This window comes from Terrapene carolina, unplaced genomic scaffold (genome assembly GCF_002925995.2).
Source record: "Terrapene carolina triunguis isolate 2854851 unplaced genomic scaffold, T_m_triunguis-2.0 Scaffold228, whole genome shotgun sequence".
In the NCBI taxonomy this organism is placed as follows: Eukaryota; Metazoa; Chordata; order Testudines; family Emydidae; genus Terrapene; species Terrapene triunguis.
Window position 1 is genome coordinate 2,771,400 of NW_020664579.1, and position 23,398 is coordinate 2,794,797.

Here is a 23,398-nt window from a genome sequence, read left to right on the forward strand (position 1 = left end):
AGAGCCCAGGGAGGCGTGTGTTTGCTCATACGGAAGAGCAACAGAGCCCAGGGAGGGGTGTGTGTGAGGAAGGGGTGGGGGGAAGGCTGGGTGCTCACAGCCTAGGGCACGCAGAGCTCATGGAGGAGTATGTGTGCATGTATGTTGGGTGCTCATACCCCAGGGCGGGCAAAACTTGGGGAGGGGTGTGTGTGTGTGGGGGGGGGGAGTTGTTGGGTTTTCACACCTCAGGGCAAGCAGAGTGTGTTTGTGGGGGGCGTTGGTGCTCATACCCCAGGGCGAGCAGAGTGTGTGTATGTGGCAAGTTAGGTATTCTGGCCCCAGGGCAGGAAGAGCCCAGGGAGGGGGGAGGGGTTTGAGGGTGGGGTGTGGGGGTTTGGGTGCTCATACCCCAGGGCAGGCAGGGCCTGGGGAGGGGTGTGTGCACATGGAGGGGGGAATTGGGTCTCATTGCCTAGGGCAGGCAAAGTGTGTGTGTGTTGGGGGAGTTAGGTTTACTGGCCCTTAGGGCAGGCAGAACCCAGGGAGAATAAATGGGTGTGCGTGGGGTGGTGGGGATCAGCGTTCCCTCTAATTTTTCCCACCCATGTGTGGAATGAATTTTGTATTGTGCACCAATATGGCAGTGATGTGTAATACATCACCTTCATATTGGTGCACAAAACAAAATTCATGTGGTTGTGGTGGGGTCGAGGGGTTCGGAGTGTGGGAGGGGGTCAGGGCTGGGGCAGAGGGTTGGGTGCAGGGGGTGAGAGCTCCAGCTGGGGGTGCGGGTTCCGGAGTGGGGCCAGGGATGAGGGGTCAGGGCTGGGGCAGGGGGTTGGGTGCAGGGGGTGAGAGCTCCAGCTGGGGGCACGGGTCCCGGGGTGGGACCAGGGATGAGGGCTCAGGGCTGGGGCACGGGGTTGGGTGCAGGGGGTGAGGGCTTTGAGGTGCAGGAGGGTGCTCCGGCAGGGAGAGAGGACTCCCCCCACAGCAGCACCTGGGCTGATGGGGAGAGGCAGTAGCTCTGGGGCTGCAGGATAGGTGTCCCTCCCCTGGCCCCAACAGGTCCGGGCTGAGGGAGGGCCTCCCCTGCCGCACCTGGGGCCGGGCCAGACTGCCCCTGCGTCCGAGCCACCCTGGCTGCAGCAGGTTTGGGGCTGCGGCAGGTCCCTGGGCAGGTTCCCTGGACGCTTGCGCAGCACTAAATAGGCTGCTGTGCAGCTGCGCAGGTTACAGGGAACTTAGGTGGGTATATCTTACCCAGGGCAGGCAGAGCCCGGGGAGGGGAGCATGGGGAGAGGTGTTGGGTATAGTCACCCCAGGGCAGGCAGAGCCCAGGAAGAAGTGTGTGTGTGGGGGGAATACCCGCCCCAGGACAGGCAGAGCTTAGGGAGGGGAGTGTGTGTGTCGGGTGATGGGCATACTGGCCCCAGTGCAGGCAGAGCCCCGGGAAGGGTGTGTGTGTGCTCACACCCCAGCCGTGGGCAGAGACGTGGAGGGCTCTGTGTGTGTGTGTGTGCTCACAGCCCAGCCGCAGGCAGAGCCCGGAAGGTGTCTGTGTGTATGGGGTGTTCATACCCCAGACGCAGGAAGAGCTGGGGAGGGGTATGTGTGTGTGTGGTGCTCACACCCCAGCCGCGGGCAGAGCCGGGAAGGGTTGTGTGTGCGTGGGGGTGTATGTGGGGTGCTCACACCCCAGCCACCGGCACAGCCAGGGAGAGCTGGGTGTGTGTGGGATGTCACACCCCAGCCGCAGGCAGAGCCGGGGAGGGGTGTGTGGGATGCTCACACCCCAGCCGTGGGCAGAGCCAGGGAGAGTTGGGTGTGTGTGTGTGGGGGTGCTCACACCCCAGCCGCGGGCAGAGGGTGTGTGTGCTCCCACCCCAGCCACGGGCAGAGCCGGGGAGGGTTGGGGGTGTGTGTGTGGGTGTGTGATGCTCACACCCCAGCCGCGGGCAGAGCCCGGGAGCCGCACACTCTCAGCGCTCCCCCAGCGCTTTAATGGAAGCTGGGGTCTGCGACGCCTCTTGGGCAAGCCACGCAGCCTTCGGCAGGAGGCGGGTCTCTCGCCCTACCGCCGCACGCGCCCCTGCCCCCCCCCCCGACCAACGGCTAGCGCGCGCCGGCAGCCTGCGGGCGGGCTCCTGACTCTCGCGGGGGCGATGACCGCGGTGCCACGCCGCCTCCTCCGTCCTCTCCTCGGCTCGCCGTTCGGGATGGGAGACTCGGCCTCCAGGCTGCCCAGCAGAGCGGAGGCCCTGCCCGGCCGGAGCCAGAGCATCCGGGTGTCAGGTAGGGCGGATCCCGTCCCCGGGCTGGTGGGTGAGGCGACTCGCTGAGCCCACCCAAGACCGCCTAGGTGACGATTTCTGTTGGGGGCGGGGGAGATGTGACTTGAGGAGGAACATGGGCCCTCGCACATGCGCAGCGCACACTCACCCACCCACTCGTCGTCAGCGCAGGCGCAATGTGCTCCCTTTCCCCTGACTTGGGAAGGCATGCGCGCATGCGCACTGACTTCCCCTTACTGCGGGCGCTCTCCTCCTTGCCTTCTTTCGCCGGCGGCTGGAGCGCATGCGCTTGAACCGCTTTCCCTCCTCCCTTTTTTGTGCAGTGTGAGGGGGCGGCAGCGCTCCCTAGCGCATGCGCAGTTGGAGACCCTGTCCCTTCCTCGCCTTAGATTAGTGGGGAGGAAAGGGGCCGCGAGGGCAGGCGTCGAAGGCCTCCTCGCTTGGCACATAGGCGGCTTGGTGGTCTCCCTTGGCCGGGGCACGTGGTGTTGTTCCACCACAGGATGCCCTTTGGATGCAGGGAGCCTGTGTGCCCGCCCCCTTGATACAGATACACCCAGCGGGTCCGCAGAGGGTGAAGGGACACACAGCCCTAGACAGAGCAGAGGCCACCCCGGGCAGCCACAGCAGCTGCTGTGGGGTGGGCTGCGCTTGGGCCAATCATGGCCACATTGGTGCAGAGGGGCGGGAGAGGGGGCTTGTGCTAGATAAGTGAAAGGCAACAATGTGCAAACTGTGGGCGGCTGATTAGACACGCGGCGCCAAATCCATCCCTCGTGTGACCCTAACAAAGCGCCCGGGGATGGATTTGGGGTCTGACATGCTGGAGCAACGCTAGGGCATAGATGCCTGCAATGGGAAATGGAAAAAATGTAGATTTTTTTCCCACTTGGTGAGCTGAGGCATCTGCTTTTCTGCAAATGGCTGCTTGTTGTCTTCTTGTGCTGTAGTCCCAGCCCATCCATTTTCCGTTTGTCAGATTTGTCCACCCTCTCTCACAAACCTGAGAGCAGAGATTTGTCTATGATGCTTGTCTGCACAGTGCCTAGCATGATGCGGGGGGCTGTCTTTTCCTTTATTGGGGTTCCTGTGCACTATTGTCATAGAAATAATACATCATAATTGGCTGTCTGTTGGACTGCCACCATTTTGCCACAAAAGCAAACACGTAATTTCTCTCTATCATTTTGGATTTTTTTTTAAATTAGAAAAAGTAATCTTTTTCTCTGCTCCTGGCTGTGCCATAGATCCCTGTATAATTAAGACTGAGACACAGATGTCTTCTAGCTTGTTTCTTATGTGGTTTTTCCAGGCCCCAGAAAATGGGGATAAATAATATTTACCTGCGCCATTTGACTGTTCTAAATCCTTCATGTTTGTGGAGTGCTTTGATAACTTTGGAAGAAAACAAACATTTTCAATAACTGAAAATATTTTTTACTTTAAAAATTAATTCACAATGAGGGTGTTTCCTTCCTTTCCTTTGTAGGCAAATCAAGTCTGTCCAGCAGAAAAGTTAACAATCTTGGATTAAGCAGTATTGGTTGCTTCATGTCATACTTTTTGGGTAACTGAAAACCTTATTATATTTACTCTCATTAGTATCACAAATGTATAACATCTAGAGGCCTCAAGGTAGGATCATGATCCCACTGTGCTAAGCATTGTACAAGTGAGTAATAAAAGCATCTGCCCTAGATTTCTCACTGTGAAAATATGACAAAATGGAATGGGGAGGTGGATGAAACAGACAAATGGGAGGGTGGGAAATTGGGTAACAGTAAAACAAGCATGTTTTTGTATAATAAGCAGTAGTTTCAGCCACTGTCAGATGGCAGTTTGGTATGTATGACAGCAGCGATAAGTCTTAAGGAAGGAGTTGCAGCAGGATTAAATAGCTATATGGATTTTAATGGGGAACAGTGTGGAAGAAAGCATGGATGTGGGAGAAACGTACCAATGGGTTGCAATGACCAGCATCTTTGGCAGAGGGAAGGAAGGGGTTGATGGCATGGTAAGATGATAGATTTGATTCGGGGGGGAGGGGGCTAAATCATGAAGTGTCTTAAAAGTGAAGACAAGAAGCTTCTGTTTGAGTTCATGGCAAAAGGGGAGCCAATGGAAGGATGCAAAGATGGGGCTAATGTGGTTAGAGCAATGCACCATGGAGATGATCCATGAAGTAGAGGGAGGAAAGGTTGCAGCAATCAAAGCCAAAGCATGCAATGGTAATGACCTTGACAAAATATACACTGGGTCAAATTTTGCCCCATTTTACACTCTGTAATCCCACAGGTAGAAGAATTTGGGCCACTTGTGCAAAGTTTACGCTCTTTATACAGGGTAAAATAATCTAACCGTCCACTCTAAGCTTTTGTATTCCATGCATCAACTTGGTACCTGCAGAGTGGATAAAAATTGATTTTTAAATTTAAATTGGATTTTGTTGATTTAAATCAGATTTTTTTATTTTGTTATTTCAATTATAATACGTTTTTCTTTTTAAAAATAAATCTGCTTTAAAATGAAATGTGAATCTAATACAAAATATGATAAGGCCTAAATTTATAATCTTGTGCAATATTTAAATAAAAAATAAATATGCTGACTCCATGAGCCTCTATCAAAAAATCTGAGGTAAAGGCTTCTTTTCTATAAAAAGAAAGATATTTTCCCCCTGATTCTAACTTTTAAGGTCAAGCTTTATAAGTATGGCACAATGGGTCATGTACTGTATTAAGGGCTTGATCTTGTGGGAGACCCAGGGGCTTGCTTCTGGGTGCAAGAGCCTAGCAAAGTCATCACGGGTGTGGGGACCCAGCCTCTGACTTTAGGAGACACCACCATGGATTTCATCAGGACTATCCACTGAGCCCATCTGGGTGGTCTCATACTCCTACTTTATAGCTTCTTCTTACCTGAGTTCTGATTGGCTCATTTCTCAAATTATGAGGACACCCCGCACTATGCAAACTTACTTTCCAGGGCCCAGTAACTACTAGCCCTTGCTTCTGGATGGTTCTGGAAACTTCAAGTAAATGGCCTTGCTCTGTTTCCTTGCATGTGTACACAGAGCTACAAACAAAAATAAATCCATTAATTTCTCAACTGCTACTCTCTCTGTCTCTAAACAAATACTGCAGTGCAAAAGGCATGTGGGTTACATGAGCAGAAGTCTTGGATTGTTGTTAGTTCTTTTGTTTTTCTGGGGATAGTGGAGGGTGGGACGAGGGAGTAATATAACAAGGGAGCTGGAGCAGAGTGTGCAACCAGAAAGGAGCATGCTGGTGTCAAAGCAGGACACTGTGGGAAGAAGGGATAACATTCTTCAGAGTGCAGCCTCCAGCATTGATTTCAACACCTGGGAGCTGGGGAGGCTGAGGGAAGGGGGCAAATTGCCCTGGCTGCAGGTGCTAAAGAATACCCTGTTCAGGAATACTTTCAAGACATTCCTGTACCCCTGGATAAAAAAAGGAACATGTGCCCAGTGTAAACAGTGCAACAAAGAGATGCAAGGCCTGGTTGTTAAAATGAAACAACATTATAAAAAATGTTCTTCAGAAGTCAATGACTTTGAGGATGGTGATGTGAACATGTCTGAACAACCTGGATCAATTGGTTAGTAAACTTGTTGTTGAGTGCATATGATGTTTTACTCTGCTAGTAAATGATAACTTAGGTTATTGTCATGAATTTGTGTTTTGGGTGGATTACTTAGGAAATTCAAAATGTTTGTATTAAAATTTAATTGGTATGTTTGTGGAAGTATTTATCAACTATATTTTTATTGTTATTGCTGGATTTCTGAAATTATTTTTTATTCAATATAATCAAAGGTCATAGGTGAAAATTTCTGTTTAACGGTAAAGTTTTATTAAGCATTTATGAATATTAACATTTTAATAAGCTGTTTGGTATGTTGCTATAGACATGAGTTTAAGCAAATTCCAGCAGAACTCCATAGATTAAAAGATTGCTTGGTTCATTTATGCAACAAATTCTCCTTTTCATATTGTTTGGAACAAACGTCTCATTGACAAGTTCAATCATTATGACCAGGCTATGCTCCACCTGGCAGAGTAGATATTGCTGTAAGGGTGCTGGATACAGTTTATGAAAAGGAAATTGTACAGTGTGCAAAAAGCATTGACGGAAGAGTTTATTAATCGGAGTCTTGATGGGTGGAGCAATGTACACAATCTAGTAGCATGTGCTTGTCTGACAACAGACGATGGGGTTGTCTGTCTTACAGAAACAATTGAATACCCATATACAGTAGAATATTTAAAAGAAGCAGTAGTAAAAGTATAACAGACTGAACAAAAATTCACATGCATAGCTTTGCCACAGACAATGCTGCAAATGTAGCAAAGATGAGAAGAAATCTAGAAGAAGAGAATGAAGGGAACCTGAAACTTATAACATATGGGTGTAGTGCTCATTTGATGATTCTTTTAGGCAGAGACATAAGTACAACTCCAGGAATAAAGGAAAATGTTGTTGAAATTGCAAAATACTTCCATAACAACCAGTTTGCTTCAGCTGCACTGAAGAGAGCAGGTCCAACACCAGTTCTCTCCTAAGATGTACAGTGGAATTCAGTGGTTGATTCTTGTGAGCTATTTTATTATGAACTGTCCTATTCTGATGACAGTTTGTGAAGATCATTGGGCTAAAGAGAAATGTAGAAAATATGCTGAATATACTGAAACCTATTTCCATAGTTTAGATAAACTGCAGAGAGATTGCTGCTGCTGTTGAAATTTGGAAAGAACTTCAAGATATTGCAGAAAAAAATACCCAACAAAGTTAAATCGCAGGCAGTAAAGAAGTGGATGGATCAAGCACTTATTCCGCCTCATTTTCTTGCCAATATTCTCAACCCAGAGTATCACGGTAGATGCCTAACTGCTGAAGAAGTGACATGACATGGGCATCCAATAATCCCCATCAATCATGCCAACCATAATAAATGTCAGGGCTGGAGGTGAACCGTTCAAGCAATATGTGTTTGCTGATGAGGTTTTAAAGAAAGTCACACCATTGAACTGGTGGAATTCACTAGCTAAGCACCTGGAACCACTTTGTTGAAGTGCTAAACCAGCTTTTGAGAGCAGTAGCCTCTTCTGCAGGCACAGAATGAAGGAATTAGTCCAAATAAAGAAAATATTCTAAGTTGAGAAATCGATAGGAAGTTGAAAATGCAGGAAAACTTATCTTTTTCTTCCAGTTTATGAATAAAAATGAAGGAGGGGATGAGATCTACTAGTTTTAAAAGTTTGAAGGACAGCCTGAGTAATTTAGGAGACTGTCTCATTTTCAAGAGACTTAGGCGAATAGGAACTTAAGCTCCAGTCACTTTCACTTAGGCCTGGTCTACACTACGAGTTTAGGTCGACTTTAGCAGCGTTAAATCGACTTAAGCCTGGACACGTTTACACTACGAAGCCCTTTCTGTCGACTTAAAGGGCCCTTTAAACCGGTTTCCTAACACCACCTCGACAAGGGGATTAGCGATAAAATCAACCTTAGGGGGTCGGAATTGGGCTAGTGTGGACGGAATTCGACATTACTGGCCTCCGGGAGCTATCCCACAGTGCTTCATTGTGACCGCTCTGGACAGCACTCTCATCTCAGATGCACTGGCCAGGTAGACAGGAAAAGCCCCGCGAACGTTTGAATTTCATTTCCTGTTTGCTCAGCGTGGAGAGCACAGGTGACCATGCAGAGCCCATCAGCACAGGTAACCGTGATGGAGTCCCAGTCCCAGTCCCAGGATCGCAGAAGAGCTCCAGCCTGGACCGAACGGGAGGTACAGGATCTGATCGCCATCTGGGGAGATGAAGCAGTGCTCGCCGAACTCCGAAACAGTAAAAGAAACGGCAAAACATTAGAAAAGATCTCCAAGGCCATGAAGGACAGAGGCCATAACAGGGACGCGCGGCAGTGCCGCGTGAAAATTAAGGAGCTAAGGCAAGCCTACCACAAAGTCAGAGACGCAAACGGAAGGTCCGGGGCAGAGCCGCAAACATGCCGCTACTACGCGGAGCTGCATGCCATTCTAGGGCGTGCAGCCACCACTAGCCCAAGCGTGTTCTATGAGTCCCTCTCTGCAAACGGGGAAGCGGGTTCGGCGGACGAGGAAGATGAGGATGGAGAGAACATAGATAGCTCACAGCAGCAAGGAAGCGGAGAAACCAGTTACCCCAACAGCCAGGATATGTTTGTCACCCTGGACCTGGAAACAGTAACCCCCGAACTGACCCAAGACCCTGAGGGCACACAGGGGACCTCTGGTGAGTGTACCTTTGTAAATATTACACATGGTTTAAAAACAAGCGTGTTTAATGATTAATGATTAATTTGCCCTGGCAATCGCGGCCAGTACAGCTACTGGAAAAGTCTGTTAACGTGTATGGGGATGGAGCGGAAATCCTCCAGGGACATCTCTAGAAAGCTCTCCTTCATGTAATCCCAAAGCCTTTGCAAAAGGTTTCTGGGGAGGGCTGCCTTATCCCGTCCGCCATGGTAGGACACTTTACCACGCCAGGCCAGTAGCACGTAGTCTGGAATCATTGCATAACAAAGCATGGCAGCGTATGGTCCCGGTGTTTGCTGGCATGCAGACAACATCCATTCCTTATCACTCTTTGTTATCCTCAGGAGAGTGATATCATTCACGGTCACCTGGTTAAAATGGGGCAATTTTATTAAGGGGACATTCAGAGGTGCCCCTTCCTGGTCTGCTGAACAGAAATATTCCCCGCTGTTAACCACGCGGTGGGGGGGAGGGTTGAAGTGACCATCCCAGAGAATTGGGTGTGAGGGGGAGGGGAGTTAGTTGGGTTTGTGCTGCATGTTAAACCTGAAATCGCAGCCCCTCCTTTTACATTGCAAACCCATTTTAAATGGCACGGGTGCTTGGTATGGGAAATGAGGGCAGAACTGTTTGAAACCATCCCCACATGTTAAGAAGGTTAAAAAAGCCCAAAGACTATATGTCTTACCATGGCTGCCTGCAAGCTGAAATCTGTGTCCTGGCACTGCGTGAGTGATCTCTCACACCAAACCAGGAGACTCTCAATATAAGAGGAAAAATGCGACCTTGTAACGAAAGCACATGTGCTGTGTGATGTTGTGAACAGCAAAATCTAACGTGAAAGAGTCTACCCATTGTTCTCTAAAATGTATCTTTTTTAACAACCTCTCCCTTCTCCACCAGCTGCAAATCTTACTCCTTCGCAGAGGCTAGTGAATATTCGAAGAAGGAAGCGAAGGACGCGTGACGAAATGTTTACTGAACTTCAGACTGCCTCCCACGCTGACAGAGCACAGCTGAATGCGTGGAGGCAGTCAATGACTGATTTTAAAAAAGCCCAATATGAGCGAGAGGAGAGGTGGCGTGCTGAATCGCGGGCTGAAGATGAGAAGTTGCGTGCTGAAACGCGGGCTGAAGAGGAGAGGTGGCGTCAACTTGTAATCAGAAAGCAAGAGTCGATGCTCCGGCTGCTGGAGCATCAAAGTGATATGCTCCTGCGTATGGTTGAGCTGCAGGAAAGGCAGCAGGAGCAGAGACCGCCGCTACAGCCCCTCTGTAACCAGCAGCCATCCTCCCCAAGTCCCATTGCCTCCTCACCCAGACGCCCAAGAACACGGTGGGGGGGCCTTCGGCCACCCACTCACTCCACCCTAGATGATTTCCATAGCAATAAGTTTTAAAGTTTTAAATTGGAGTGTGTCCTTTTCCTTCCCTCCTCCCCCACCCATCCCGGGCTACCTTTCCAATTATCCCCCTAGTTGTGTGCTGAATTAATAAAGAATGCATGAATGTGAAGCAACAATGACTTTATTGCCTCTGCAAGTGGTGCTCGAAGGGGGGAGGGTAGTAGGGGAGGGTGGGGTGGTTGGTTTGCAGGGAAGTAGAGTTAACAGGGTGGTGGGGGAGGGGCAGAGGGTTCATCAAGGAGCAACAAACAGAAGTTTCACTCCGTAGCCTGGCCAGTCACAAAACTGGTTTTCAACGCTTCTCTGATGCGCACCGCGCCCTGCTGTGCTCCTCTAACCGCCCTGGTGTCTGGCTGCGCGTAATCAGCGGCCAGGCGATTTGCCTCAACCTCCCACCCCGCCATAAATGTCTCCCCCTTACTTTCACATATATTGTGGAGCGCACAGCAAGTAGCAATAACAATGGGGAGATTCTTTTCGTTAAGGTCTGAGCGAGTCAGTAAGCTGCGCCAGCGCGCTTTTAAACGGCCAAATGCACATTCCACCACCATTCGGCACTTGCTCAGCCTGTAGTTGAACAGGTCCTGACTGCTGTCCAGGCTGCCTGTGTATGGCTTCATGAGCCATGGCATTAAGGGGTAGGCTGGGTCCCCAAGGATCACGATAGGCATTTCAACATCCCCAACTGTTATTTTCTGGTCTGGGAAGAAAGTCCCTTCCTCCAGCTTTCGAAACAGAAGAGACTGCCTGAAGACGCGAGCATCATGTACTCTTCCCGGCCAGCCCACGTTGATGTCGGTGAAACGTCCCTTGTGATCCACCAGGGCTTGCAGCAGCATTGAAAAGTACCCCTTGCGGTTTATGTAGTCGGTGGCTTGGTGCGCCGGTGCCAAGATAGGGATATGGGTTCCGTCTATCGCCCCACCACAGTTTGGGAATCCCATTGCAGCAAAGCCATCCACTATGGTCTGCACGTTTCCCAGAGTCACTACCCTTGATATCACCAGGTCTCTCATTGCCCTGGCAACTTGGATCACAGCAGCCCCCACAGTAGATTTGCCCACTCCAAATTGATTCCCGACTGACCGGTAGCTGTCTGGCGTTGCAAGCTTCCACAGGGCTATCGCCACTCGCTTCTCCACTGTGAGGGCTGCTCTCATCCTGGTATTCTGGCGCTTCAGGGCAGGGGAAAGCAAGTCACAAAGTTCCATGAAAGTGCCCTTACGCATGCGAAAGTTTCGCAGCCACTGGGCATCGTCCCAGACCTGCAACACGATGCGGTCCCACCACTCTGTGCTTGTTTCCCGGGCCCAGAATCGGCGGTCCACGGCATGAACCTGCCCCAGTAACACCAAGATTTCCACATTGCTGGGGCCTGTGCCTTGTGAGAGGTCCATGTCAATTTCCTCATCACTATCGTCGCCGCGCTGCAATCGCCTCCTCCTCAGCTGGTCCTGGTTTGGCTTTGGCATGTCCAGGAGGCTCTGCATGTTTTCCAGGACAATGCGCGTGGTGTTCATAGTGCTCAGAATTGCCGCGGTGATCTGAGCGGGCTCCATGATCCCAGTGCTGGCTATGGCGTCTGGTCTGAAAAAAAGCGCGAAAGTAGTATCTGACGGACCAGGGGAAGAAGGGAGGGAGGGAGAGAGGGAGGGAGGGGCGAGTGACACCGCGTACAGGTACAGGGAATTAAAATCAAGAAAGGTGGGTTTGCATCAGGGAGAAACACAAACAACTGTCACACAGAATGCCCCCCCCCCCCAAAGATTGAACTCAAAAGCCTGGGTTTAGCAGGAGGGAGGGGGGAAGCAAATGAATGGAGAATAAATCTATTTTTTACATCTTAAGACGACGGTGCAGCATGACTGATAGCCCTTGGCATTTTCTGGGTGCTTGGCAGCAAATACTGGGCGCTTGGCAGTAAGCCTTCAGGTCTACTGCACAATATGATGCCCACTGCAGTATGACAACGATGGATACCAGTCGTAATATACTATCTTCTGCCCAAAAGGCAAGGGGTTGCTGCTGTGTAGCAATGTTGCCCCATCCTGCGAATAATACATCTGATAACCATCATCATCAAGGCAAGGGGGCTGGTGCAATGCAGCCCCACGGCTGCCAGCCCCATGTCTGCCAGCACCCAGATAGCCCTCGGCCTCTTCTGGGTGCTTAGCAGACAATATTGGGCACTTGGCAGAAAATAGCATATTACGACTGATAACCATCATTGTCTGCCCGGGTGCCCATGATCGACAGCCACTGCAGTACGATGACGACGGTTACCAGTCGTAATATACCATCTTCTACCAAAAGGCAAGGGGCTGGTGCAATGCAGCCCTACGGCTGCCAGCCCCACAGCTGCCAGCACCCAGATCGCCAATGAAGGCTATCAGTCATGCTGCACCGTCTACCGCCAAAAGGCAGTAAGCTGCTGCTGCTGTTTAGCAATGCAGTCCCACGTTTGCCGGCACCCGGAAGAGATATGGTGACGGTGAGCTGAGCTGAGCGGGCTCAATGCTTGGCGTGGTATGTTGTCTGCACAGGTAACCCAGGTAAAAAGGCGCGAATCTATTGTCTGCCGTTGCTGTGACGGCGGGGGAGGGGCCTGACGCAATGTACCCAGAACCCCTCGCGGCACTGCTTTGCATCATCCGGGCATTGCGATCTCAACCCATAATTCCAATGGGCGCCGGAGGCTCCGGGAACTGTGGGATAGGTACCATAGTGCAATGCGCCGGAAGTCGACGCTAGCCTCGGTACTGTGGACGCGGTCCGCCGACTTCATGCACTTAGAGCATTTTAGGTGGGGACACACACAATCGGCTGCATACAACCGGTTTCTATAAAACCGGCTTCTATAAATCCGACCTAATTCTGTAGTGTAGACATAGCCTTAGGCACATTTGAAAGACTGACCTGAAATAATCAGCTTAATTCACTGTCTATGGTTAATCCCTTTGTTTAATAAATCATTTAGTTGTGCATGTGAAACATGTTTTGATACGAGAAGTTTATATATTCAAAACATGAAAGGTTGTTTTTTTAAATAAAAATAAATGTTATGTGGTTATTTTGTGTGTTAATTAAATTCCAGTTACTTTACTTATGCAGCTTGACACAAATATGTACAAAAAGTTAATAAATAAGCAATATATCATTCACCCATTTTCTAATATATAAAAATGTACACTTAAGAAGAAGCTGAATATATGCTATGTAATTGCGTAAATAAATGTATATAGTTACAGTGTATCCTTCTAGGTAGCAAAAAGATTTACTATATCTAGTGTAAAGGCTCTATTTTGTTGTAAATCAACATGCTTAATGGTTACATCAACCAAGGAGAATGCACCTTTCTTTTGAAAATAACTGAAGTACCAATGGAAAAGTTGATTAAAATCAGTGGTTTAAATCAAGGCTTTCCATTTGGTGATTTAAATCAATCCACCCTGGGTACCTGTGTGCTTATTAACAGCATTGACCTACAAGGAACTGTAAAAGTTAAAACAAGGTAAATGCCATTAGAAATTAGGTGCAAATTAAGTTTTAAAATTTAGTATAAAGTTTCCTTGGGCAAGATTTCTGTGCATGGAGGTATCTGAGTGTGAAATATGACTGGCAGTTTAAAATGCCTTGTTTTCCATATTTTAAGGCAATCTATTAAGTAGTTGATTTTTTCATTGAAAGTTGCATTTCACCAGGTTCTACTGCAAGCTGAGTTGTGTTGTTTTTTTGATGAATAAATTCTGTACATTTTGACAGTCAATGTCTCTTTCTCTCTCCCCATTTACCCACCACTGGTCTCCTTCCTCATAAATAGGTGAGAATCCACCCCATATTTTCCTCCTCTTTAACTCCTTGGCCCTTCATTATGAGGACTGGATGAGAACTGAACCTGTCTATGACATTATGTTTTTCTTTTTATCTTAAGGATATTACTAATTTAGGCCCTGATATTGCAAGGTGCTGAAGCTTAGCAGGATCAAGACTTTAATCAGTACAGTATATTAATTTCTCTAAAGTGACTGACAGCCAGATATATAAGGATGTATTTTTATTGTAAGGTTCTTGTGACAAAATATATTACAAATGGTTTTGTTTGCAGAAGTCACCTGAACCTGGAGATAAATATGATGCTTTAATTATGTTCAGCTTGGTTCTGTTTTGTTGTAATGTATGCAGAAATCAAAATAAAGGAGTTCTGCTTCAGATTTCTTTCTCTTTTAAAAACAGCAGAGATTGTGGCAGGCTTACGAAATCATCATATTGTAATTGATACCTTATATATTTCTGAAGTTTCTCCTACCTCTTTCATGGGAATCTTTGTAAATTTCTATGAAGTATTGTTTTTTGGTAATCTATTTGCATTTATTTGGTCTTTAACAATTTTTCTCAGTCTTGGAACTTGCAGACATTTTGCTTTTTCCCTTCACTACAGTAGAGAAACTGAAATTCATTTTTGAAAATTAGTGCTTTAAGCATGACTTTTACAATGTGCTAGAGTGTAATGTCATGCCCTGTAGCAAAATTAAATATCACTTTCTGCTATCCTCACTAACCAAAGTTTAGTTATTAAAATCATCTTCAGTTGCTATATTGTATCAAATGTTGATATGAGTAGATTAGAGGTGAACACTTTAATTGACACTATATATACACACACTTACATACACCCCAATTATAAGTACAGTTCGTGTTAGATTTTGTGAAATGGTAGGATGTAGGACTTTTGCTCCATTAGTCTGATCAGTTCAGGTAGGTAATGCTGGAAATAATTTTTAGTTAGTCATTTGTTTGTGGTCTCAGTCCAGGTCCTAGTAGAGAGATTCACATCACAGAAACAATCATCACACTTGGCTTTATATGATATAGGATGCAGGGGCACTACTTCATTGCCAGTATACCAAGACATTAACGTCAACTTAATTTACCCCTTCCTTTGCGCATGTGCTCAATGGAAGAGTCCTGAGGAGCTGCTGGAGAGAAAGAAAGGAGGGGGCTTCCCGTTGTGGTGCCAAACATGATGAACCCCAATTTTGGGAAACTTCCGTTATGTATGTTTTTTGTTTTGTCTATGGTAACTTGCTCTGATCTGTTCCTGCTGAAAAATCCTACTGATTTCTGTGGTTTTACTTTTGCTGAGCCATCTAACTAGCTTATGGACATATTTGGCTATCTCACTAGAGAGGCCAAGAATTAAATGGACATGGAGACTAAATTGTCTTTGCTTCAGAGACTGTTCATTCTCTACATTTTACTGGATTAAAAGTTTAGGATTGAGATATATTAGCTTGATGGTCTGGGGAATCTTACAGGGACACTTGTCTGAATCTGTTCATATATACAGGATTCCAGTCTCTATAGTTTTCAGGCTAGTATCTTTCATGTGCAGCAAATCCATCTTTTAGTAAAGGCAACCACCGTAGTATTTTCCTAACAGAGAGGATGGATGGTGGTGCAGTTGTGATTCTATTTGCTATTAAACTATCCAGTAGTAATTTAAAAATATTTGAAAACTTTTTCCTCACTGTCAACATTATCTTCCAGCAACTGAATTTCCCAGTTTGAATCTTAGAGAAGAATGGTGATCCATTGGTTAAGACACTGGACTAGGACTTGAGAGATCTGGGTTTGATTCCCGCTTTTCTTCGGATTGCTTGTGTGACCTTGGGGGAAATCACTTAATTTCTCTTTTTTAATCCTCCCACCTGTAAAATGGCAATAAATAATACTTTTTCTCCCATCCTTCGATTGCCGTGTCCATTTAAATAGTAAGCTCTTTGGGACAGGGATTGTCTCTTACTATTGCCTGGTCAACACACAGAATTGCACTAGTTTAACTAAATCTGTTTAATATCATGCCATTAGTTAAACTGGTGCATCTTCTTTGTGTAGTCAAGCCTTGTGTATATCTACAACACCTGGTACAAGAGGACTCCGATCTCTAGGCAGTCTCCAGCCAATACTATAATACAAATTAATAACAACAATAAAAATACCCAGGTATGCACACATTAGGCCAAATTCATCCCTAGTGTAACTCCATAGTTCCAGATTCTCTTAGTTACAGCGATGTAAATCTGGGGTAATTCCATTGAAGCCAGTGAACGTACTCTTGATTTATGATGGCATATTTGAACAGAGAATCTAGCCTTTTGGAACTACGCTGAGGATGAACTGTGTCCACTGAAAGGAAAATAGACCCCATTGTGAGCAGAAGTATGTAGTAACAAGGTATAAAATTATAGTTACAGTTACAGTTCTGATCAGCAACACATTTTGACCCTGTTGTCAAATATTTGAAATAAAATGTTTAAAGGGACACAACCAACTTAAAAATTACAAATTTGTCCAGAAATATTTACCTATTGTTACAAGTAACATATAAGCTTAGTAAAAATCAGTAGTTCTCAACCAGGGGTACACGTACCCCTGGAGGTATGCAGAGGTCTTCCGGGGGGAACATCAACAGGCTACATAAAAACCACTAGCAGTGTCAGTATAAATTACAATTTCATACAGACAATGACTTGTTTATATTGCTTTATATACTATACACTGAAATGTATGAACAATATTTATATTCCAATCAATTTATTTTATAATTATCTGGTCAAAATGAGAAAGTCAGCAATTTGTCAGTAATAGTGTGCTGGGACACTTGTATTTTTATGTCTGATTTTGTAAGCAAGTATTTTTTAAGTGAGGTGAAACTTGGGGTATGCAAGACAAATCAGACTTCTGAAAGGGGTACAGTAGTTTGGGAAGGTTGAGAACCACTGATATAAATTAGAGACAATGTTTTTCATCCCCTCCCACTTTTGTTTACTTTGCGGATTTGACATCACTTAGTCTGGGCAGTTTTGCTGCTGCTATATAGTCATTAATTATTTAGTTTTCTATTGTTTCTATGCGTCTTTCATGAAGCAACAGCGGGGACAAAAGCATTTAAAAAATCAGGAAAATGTGATTTCCAGACCACAGAAATTGGGAGGGAGACTCATGGATAGGCATAGTACCTGAATTTATTTTTAACTCTTTTTAAATTAACCAGATTTAAAGTTGGCTGTCCCTTTATTGCTGTTGCAGCAAGTGTTACATGAATTTAGTGTATCACATGAATTCTCACTGAATTCTAATTATGCTTACAATTAATTTCTCAATCTGATTTGCTAAACTCAAGAGACAATGAAATGTAATTGTTTTGTTGATTTTTTGTAGAAAGGCTTCAGATCCTGTGGGTATAAGCTTGGACAGGGCTACGGGGAAATTTCCCACGAGGCCCCAAGATTTGGAGGCTCTCCAAGAACTCCACTAAGCAATAGCAGATTATTAACAAAGATCCCACAGATTTGTGGATTGAATTCCTGGCTTGCAGGTCCCTTAGCATCCAGCCCTGGAGAAGTAGTGGGGATTTGGCTTGGGACTGAGGCTGGACATGGTTATTCTCTTTTGCCTCTTCTGCTAGAATTTTGCATGTGTATTTCAACATAAGTTCCATTGATGTCATTAGTACAGATAGTTGAACTTTGGGGGCAAATTTATTCCATTTTAATCCAGAAGGAAAAGATACTCATTTTCTTAGATCTGGTTCATTTCATATGGAATTTTTAAAGAAAATATGTTCTTTTAGGAATATCATTCCTCCAATAGCTGGCTAATTTCTATGATACATGTTGATGAAAGTCATTTGAACCTTCATAGCTTGTGAACATGCTGTAAGGTAAATGAATGGCACAAAAGTAGAACTAAATCTTTTAAAATGTAGTGGCGTTTGTTTTGCGCTCTTACCCATTTGTTATAACAGATTTTCCTCTCCTGTTAATCTTTCTTTTACCATCTCACACTATGTAGCTTGTTGATTGCTTGAGTTTGAATAACTTCTTTTTTTGGTGGCAGCTGTAAAAGGTGGTCAGTAGTATTTTATTTGGTTTAATGCTAATATTTAAAGATTGGCAACTTTTGCATTATCTCTTCAACCCCTTCATGTGAAAGAGACTTTTTGTACTTTGTAGATGGTATCATCAGAAAGCAAGAGAGAGATGCTACAAGTAAGCCTGCAGCTGAAAATGCAGAAAGCCCAATTATCAAATGTGGGTGTCTGACGGGATATCCAAATCCTCTACTTGATGCCTTTTCCAGTTGCCAACACAAAGATTAGTTCAAACTCAACCGATCAGCAAGCTAATATAGTACATATTTTGAGACGGCAAAAAAAGGGTAAATGGGAGAGGGAAATCTGTTATAACAAGTGGTAAAAAACAAAACCAATTCCACTACATTTTAAAAGGTTAGTTCTACTTTGGTGCCATTGATTTACCTTATGCCATGCTTAGAAGCTATGAAGGTTCAAATGATTTTTAGCAACACGTATCACTAGAAATTAACCAGATATCAGAGGAATGATATTCCTAAGAGGACATAATTTTCCTAATATTTTCTTTAACAAAGCCATCCTCATTTCCTTAGACTTAGGTCATTTCATGTCTTTTCCTTCTGCATTAATAGGCAATCAGTTTGCCCCAAAAGATTGCCTATCTGTTTTGAAGTATAAAGGCCAGAACTCTGCTCAGTGCATCTGAGAAGAGAGGAAAGTAAAGATGAGTGTATCTCAGTCCTCATGGCTGCTTTAATTTACACTGGATGGTAATGGCATAGGGGCCATTACACTGGCAGGGAACGCTGGAGCTCAGTGAACTCTGACAGTGCCCCTTAAATCTCCAATACTTTCCTACAAAGAATGAGAGTATGGTGTTGAGCAGGGTCTGCTGGCTTTATGACATTTGGAAATTCCTACATGTCAGTGGAATCTCCAGCTGCCCATTTAAGGCAGTTTTATTGTTTTGGGTCTTCAAAGGGGCTGTAGTATAGAGCAGGATCTGGCCCATCATTCTTATCTAGTAGGTAAAGATTTATACCATTTTGCTAGTTTGGGGAATGTGTCAACATAGCAATTCTGACAATTTGTTATATTATATAAAAAAGTGAGATTTTTTAATGGAACTGCTGAATTAAATATGAATAAATATAATGGTTTTTCATAACATCAGTAAAATGTGTTAACATAACAATTCTGAGAATTTGCTAAATTATATAAAAAGTAAGATTTTATAATGGAACTGTTGAATGAAATCTGTGAATATATCTCATGGTCTTTCGTAATGTGAGCAATGAAGAGGAAAAGAAAAATGTTTGATATTTTTTTCCTAAGATTGTTAAAAAAAAAATCGTGTTGAGTATGTGACTAGTATGAAAAAATGAACACACTGATTCAGTATCACCATACTGTAACTTTGCAACCTGTCATGACCCAAATGTAGGCGTCAGTGTGAAATTATGCTTCAGAATCAGGCACAGAAGAGAAACAGTAATGAAGGCAGTTTAAGATTTAGTAGGATTAATTTCTTTAGCATTTTCTATAGCTTCAGTTTCTTGATTCACTATTTTCATGTAAATAAATTAACTGACATCCCATTTTTATAAGGGATTGTACTAAATATAGGTAAAAAAGAAGGGATATCTCCACAGGAGGGACAATTCAGAGGTATGACGAATAACAAGTTCATAGACTCTGTGTATTGTATTTTTCAAGTTTCAATTTTCCTTTCCAGCTCATCAGAAGAGGGAATTGCTTATCTCTTCACTTTAAAGAATGACCCTCATTTATTGCATTTTGATCCATTTTTGATTTCTATAAGTTTATTACATTTACATTATAGTTTGACCAAGCATTCTGAGATCCAGACCAGAAAGGATGTAAAGTGACATTACATTTTGCTATGGCACCTTATTTTTAGAAATTGTTTAGTATTTGAAAGACGTGACTTCTGAAATTCTTGAATGGTTGCAATTTCTCTTCAGATTATGCATGAAATATTTTCTTTTGAAAATAGTGGTGGCAATAGAAATCTGCATGTCATGCATCCTCTCCCTTTTACATTTTTATGTTTGTCTTATTTTGCTTTTGGCAATTGTATCTAAACATTAAATAACTCTTTTCAGGCCAAAAATGTAACTCTGAAAAATTATTAAAAATTGGACTGACATTGGCAAAAGGAATGACTCTTTAGCCAACTCTTACCTTTCCATTTTAGAAGATGTTGCAGAAGTTATGAAAATCTAATTTTGTGAGAATTTTGCATTTGACGTCTGCAAAAGAGACAAAAACAGGAACAAACAGTCATTGGTAGATCAATAACTTACAGAGGATCTGTTTGCAGAACTGCATAACCAGCTGTCAAATGCAGCTCCCAAGGTAATACTGCATTGCTGAAAAACTTTCACTTCCTTGTCACCTTTAAATACAGCATACCACAAAGAGCTACGTCATTCATTAGTAAGTCCTTGACAAGACCAAACCAAAATAAATGTAAAAAAACAAACAAACAAAAAAACCCACCCACCCCTCATTCCAGTCTCTGGAGTTTCATGTAGACTACTTAGCATTCTTCTCACATTCAAATGTGTGCACTGGCATGAAGCAACCCTGCACAAAGCCATACCCCCTCAGGACTGCGGCGGGCCTGATAACTGAGGTAGCTCTCCACAGGGTTTCTCCCTGGCAACAGAATGCAGGTTGCTGGGAAACAGCATTACTTAAGGAGTAGAAACTTTACCCAATTGGCAGCCTCTTGAATGCAAATAAGGCTTGAAGGAGATTCAGACCGCAGAAACCCTAATTTTATAAAATAAAAAAGAATTCAAAAAGATGTTTATTCAGAGGATTATTTATATATGTTGCTCTGAAGATTTATTCCAAATTGTGGAATAAAGGGGGATAATTATTGCTAGTGAAAGATAAGATTAAATAGCTGCTTGCGACAGTGGTTTTGGAAAGATGTGTATCTAACACGTAAGGGTCAGAAACTTGTATTGATAAACGTAACCTGTCAGGATGAGAAGTAAACTCAGGAATTACATTTACACAGGAGTTTTTATTTCAAAGGATAATATTTCATATTACTATATAATAGACCTGGGATGAATATGGTCCATTTTGCTGATGGTTTTAACTCCATTTTGCCTTCAAAGAAATTATAGTGATGAATTTGACCCTACATTTATTTAGGTAAGTCTGTGAGTGTAACAAACTCTCAGAAAGCAAAAAAATATAGTGGAGAAGCTGATTGTCTCCACTTGCTGTAACTTAAGCCCTGTTGTGCCTAACTACTGCAGGACATATGGAGCCCAATTATACTTTCAGTTATACCCATGTAGCTCACAAGGGTAGATTAGGTGAGAATCTGGACCATGGTATATAAATCACCCACTATTTGGCAACTCCTTCAGTGGAATGCCTTAAATATAATAGGGTCTGATTCTCCACTGCATCAGTTTATAGCACCAGAGCTACGCCACTGACTTCACTAGAGTCATATGTGCATACAACTGTTGTAATATAGTTGAGGATTAGGCCCAACAATGTATACAAGTTAATATGATGGGCTATTACAAATACCCAAGTACTGGTAAGTGCTGATATAGTAAAGGAAAACTACATTATAGGTTAGATTGTGTCCTGGTTAGCATGGCAGCACAGGGGTCCTTATGCCTCTGTGTTGGCGATCCATATCACAGATAACAGCCTAGGAGAGAAAGTAGGCTCCACATTGTAGTACGTTTCTTCTAGGTAGGTGGGGATGGGGAGTGGGCATAGCTTTGGTCTGTTTCCCCCCCCCCCCCCATGTACTGGGCAACATACATGGTGGTAGGTATAGACCTCATACAGTTTGTTCCTTTCTCAAAACAACAGGGTACAGAGAAGGAGATTGTGACTCAGTCTAGTCACAGTTGTGACTGAATTCAGGCGATGTCTACACTTAAGCCGCTACAGCGGCACATCTTCAGCTGTGCTGCTACAGCACTTCAGTGTAAACACTCACTACAGTGACAGGAGGCGTTCTCCTGTCACTGTAGTTAATTCACCTCCCCAGGAGTTCATAGCTAGGTTGATGGAAGAATTCTTCCATCGACCCAACACTGTCTGCACCGGGGTTAGGTTGGCATATATATGGCTATTAGAGGGGTAGATTTTTCACACCCATGAGAGATGTAGCTATGCCAATGTATGTTTTCAGTATAGACCAGCCCTCACTCTTCTTTGGCTACTCCTGGGACAGAGCAACAACATTCTGCCTCTAATTTAGGGCAGATCAGCATCTCACCATTTAGTACTATGCTTTGCATTCAGTGTCAGGGCTTGAAAAATGTTTCTGGCATCTTCTAGCCGAAAGACCAACCTGTCGAGGTCAAAAGTAGCTGTTTCTCCACCCCCTTCCCCTAACAAGACTACGTTCCCTGCAATTTAAGGCCCTGATCCAGCAAGGTATTTAAGCATGTGCATAACTTTTAGCCCATGAGTAGTCCCTTTAAAAAAATCAATGCTGAATCAGGGCCAAAAGAAATGAAGCAGTTGGGTATCATTTGTGTTTAACTGTAGTGTAGCCAATCAACTGTTATTTTATTTATATTGTGGAATTGCTCAGAATGTACTTGGCACTATCCAAGCACAGAGGCAGACACAGTTCTTGTTCTGAAGAGTATCAGTGTTTTTAATGTATTAAAAAAATTAACTTACTGCTAGGAATGGTCAGATAGCAGGAAAAATATAAACTGAATATATTTTTTCATTGATTTTTCTCTGGTGTTAGCTGAAAAACATATTCAGCAATACTATCTGAGCAGCTAATTGAATACCACCATAAATGTGTTGAATAGATTATTAAATGAATACTGGGGAAATTAATCAAATCATACATTCCTCAAATACTATTTGACCAACCTACAACTCTCTTACTTTTGTCATATCTTCTGCTTTTATTGAGCTTTTCTTTCTTTCCTACATGATGTAACTTTTCCTAAGCTGTCTTCGGAGGTGTGTTCCCTCTTTTCTTTCTCTGTCTCTCATATCTTCTTTCTTTCCTTCCTTCTCCCTACATTGTGTTTGCTACTGCCTCTCCTATATTTTTTCTCTCTCCTTTTCCCCCTCACTTCTTCCCCAGAAATCTTTCTCTTTATTTTGTATTTTGTTTCCTAACTTATCCCATTAATATCTCGTGCTTTCACTCTCTAAGAAGCAATATCAGGGTTTCTGTAGAGTAAACTGTGCGGAACCATTTTTAGAGATATGATGGAAGTTGTGGTTATGGTTCCCAAGTTAAGGTTGAGCTGAGTTTTGTGCTTAAAGCAGGAATTCAACCACTTTATTATCTTTGGGTTTAATGTTCATATATGAAAAGTGTAATAAAAAATTCACAGATAACCTTAACTCCAATTTAATATAGCTTTTATGTACATAGAAGCAGCTTAAGGGTAACAACATTGCAGTTCTGTTGTAATTACCCCATAACCAGCATTACAAACCCAGGAGATTTAGAGTTAGGTTAAACTTCAAGAAA

General features: G+C 44.1%; 1 protein-coding gene across 1 annotated transcript in view; it reads left to right on the forward strand.

Annotated features, from left to right (window-relative positions):
* Positions 1-2,103: 2,103 nt before the first annotated feature.
* MSRA (methionine sulfoxide reductase A) overlaps positions 2,104-23,398 on the forward strand; it is a 300,938-nt gene continuing 279,643 nt past the window's right edge. Inside the window, exon 1 of the mRNA XM_026656347.1 lies at positions 2,104-2,277. Within this exon, the coding sequence (XP_026512132.1) occupies positions 2,148-2,277 (130 nt within the window). The 5' untranslated portion in view covers positions 2,104-2,147. The remainder of the gene's footprint in view (positions 2,278-23,398) is intronic.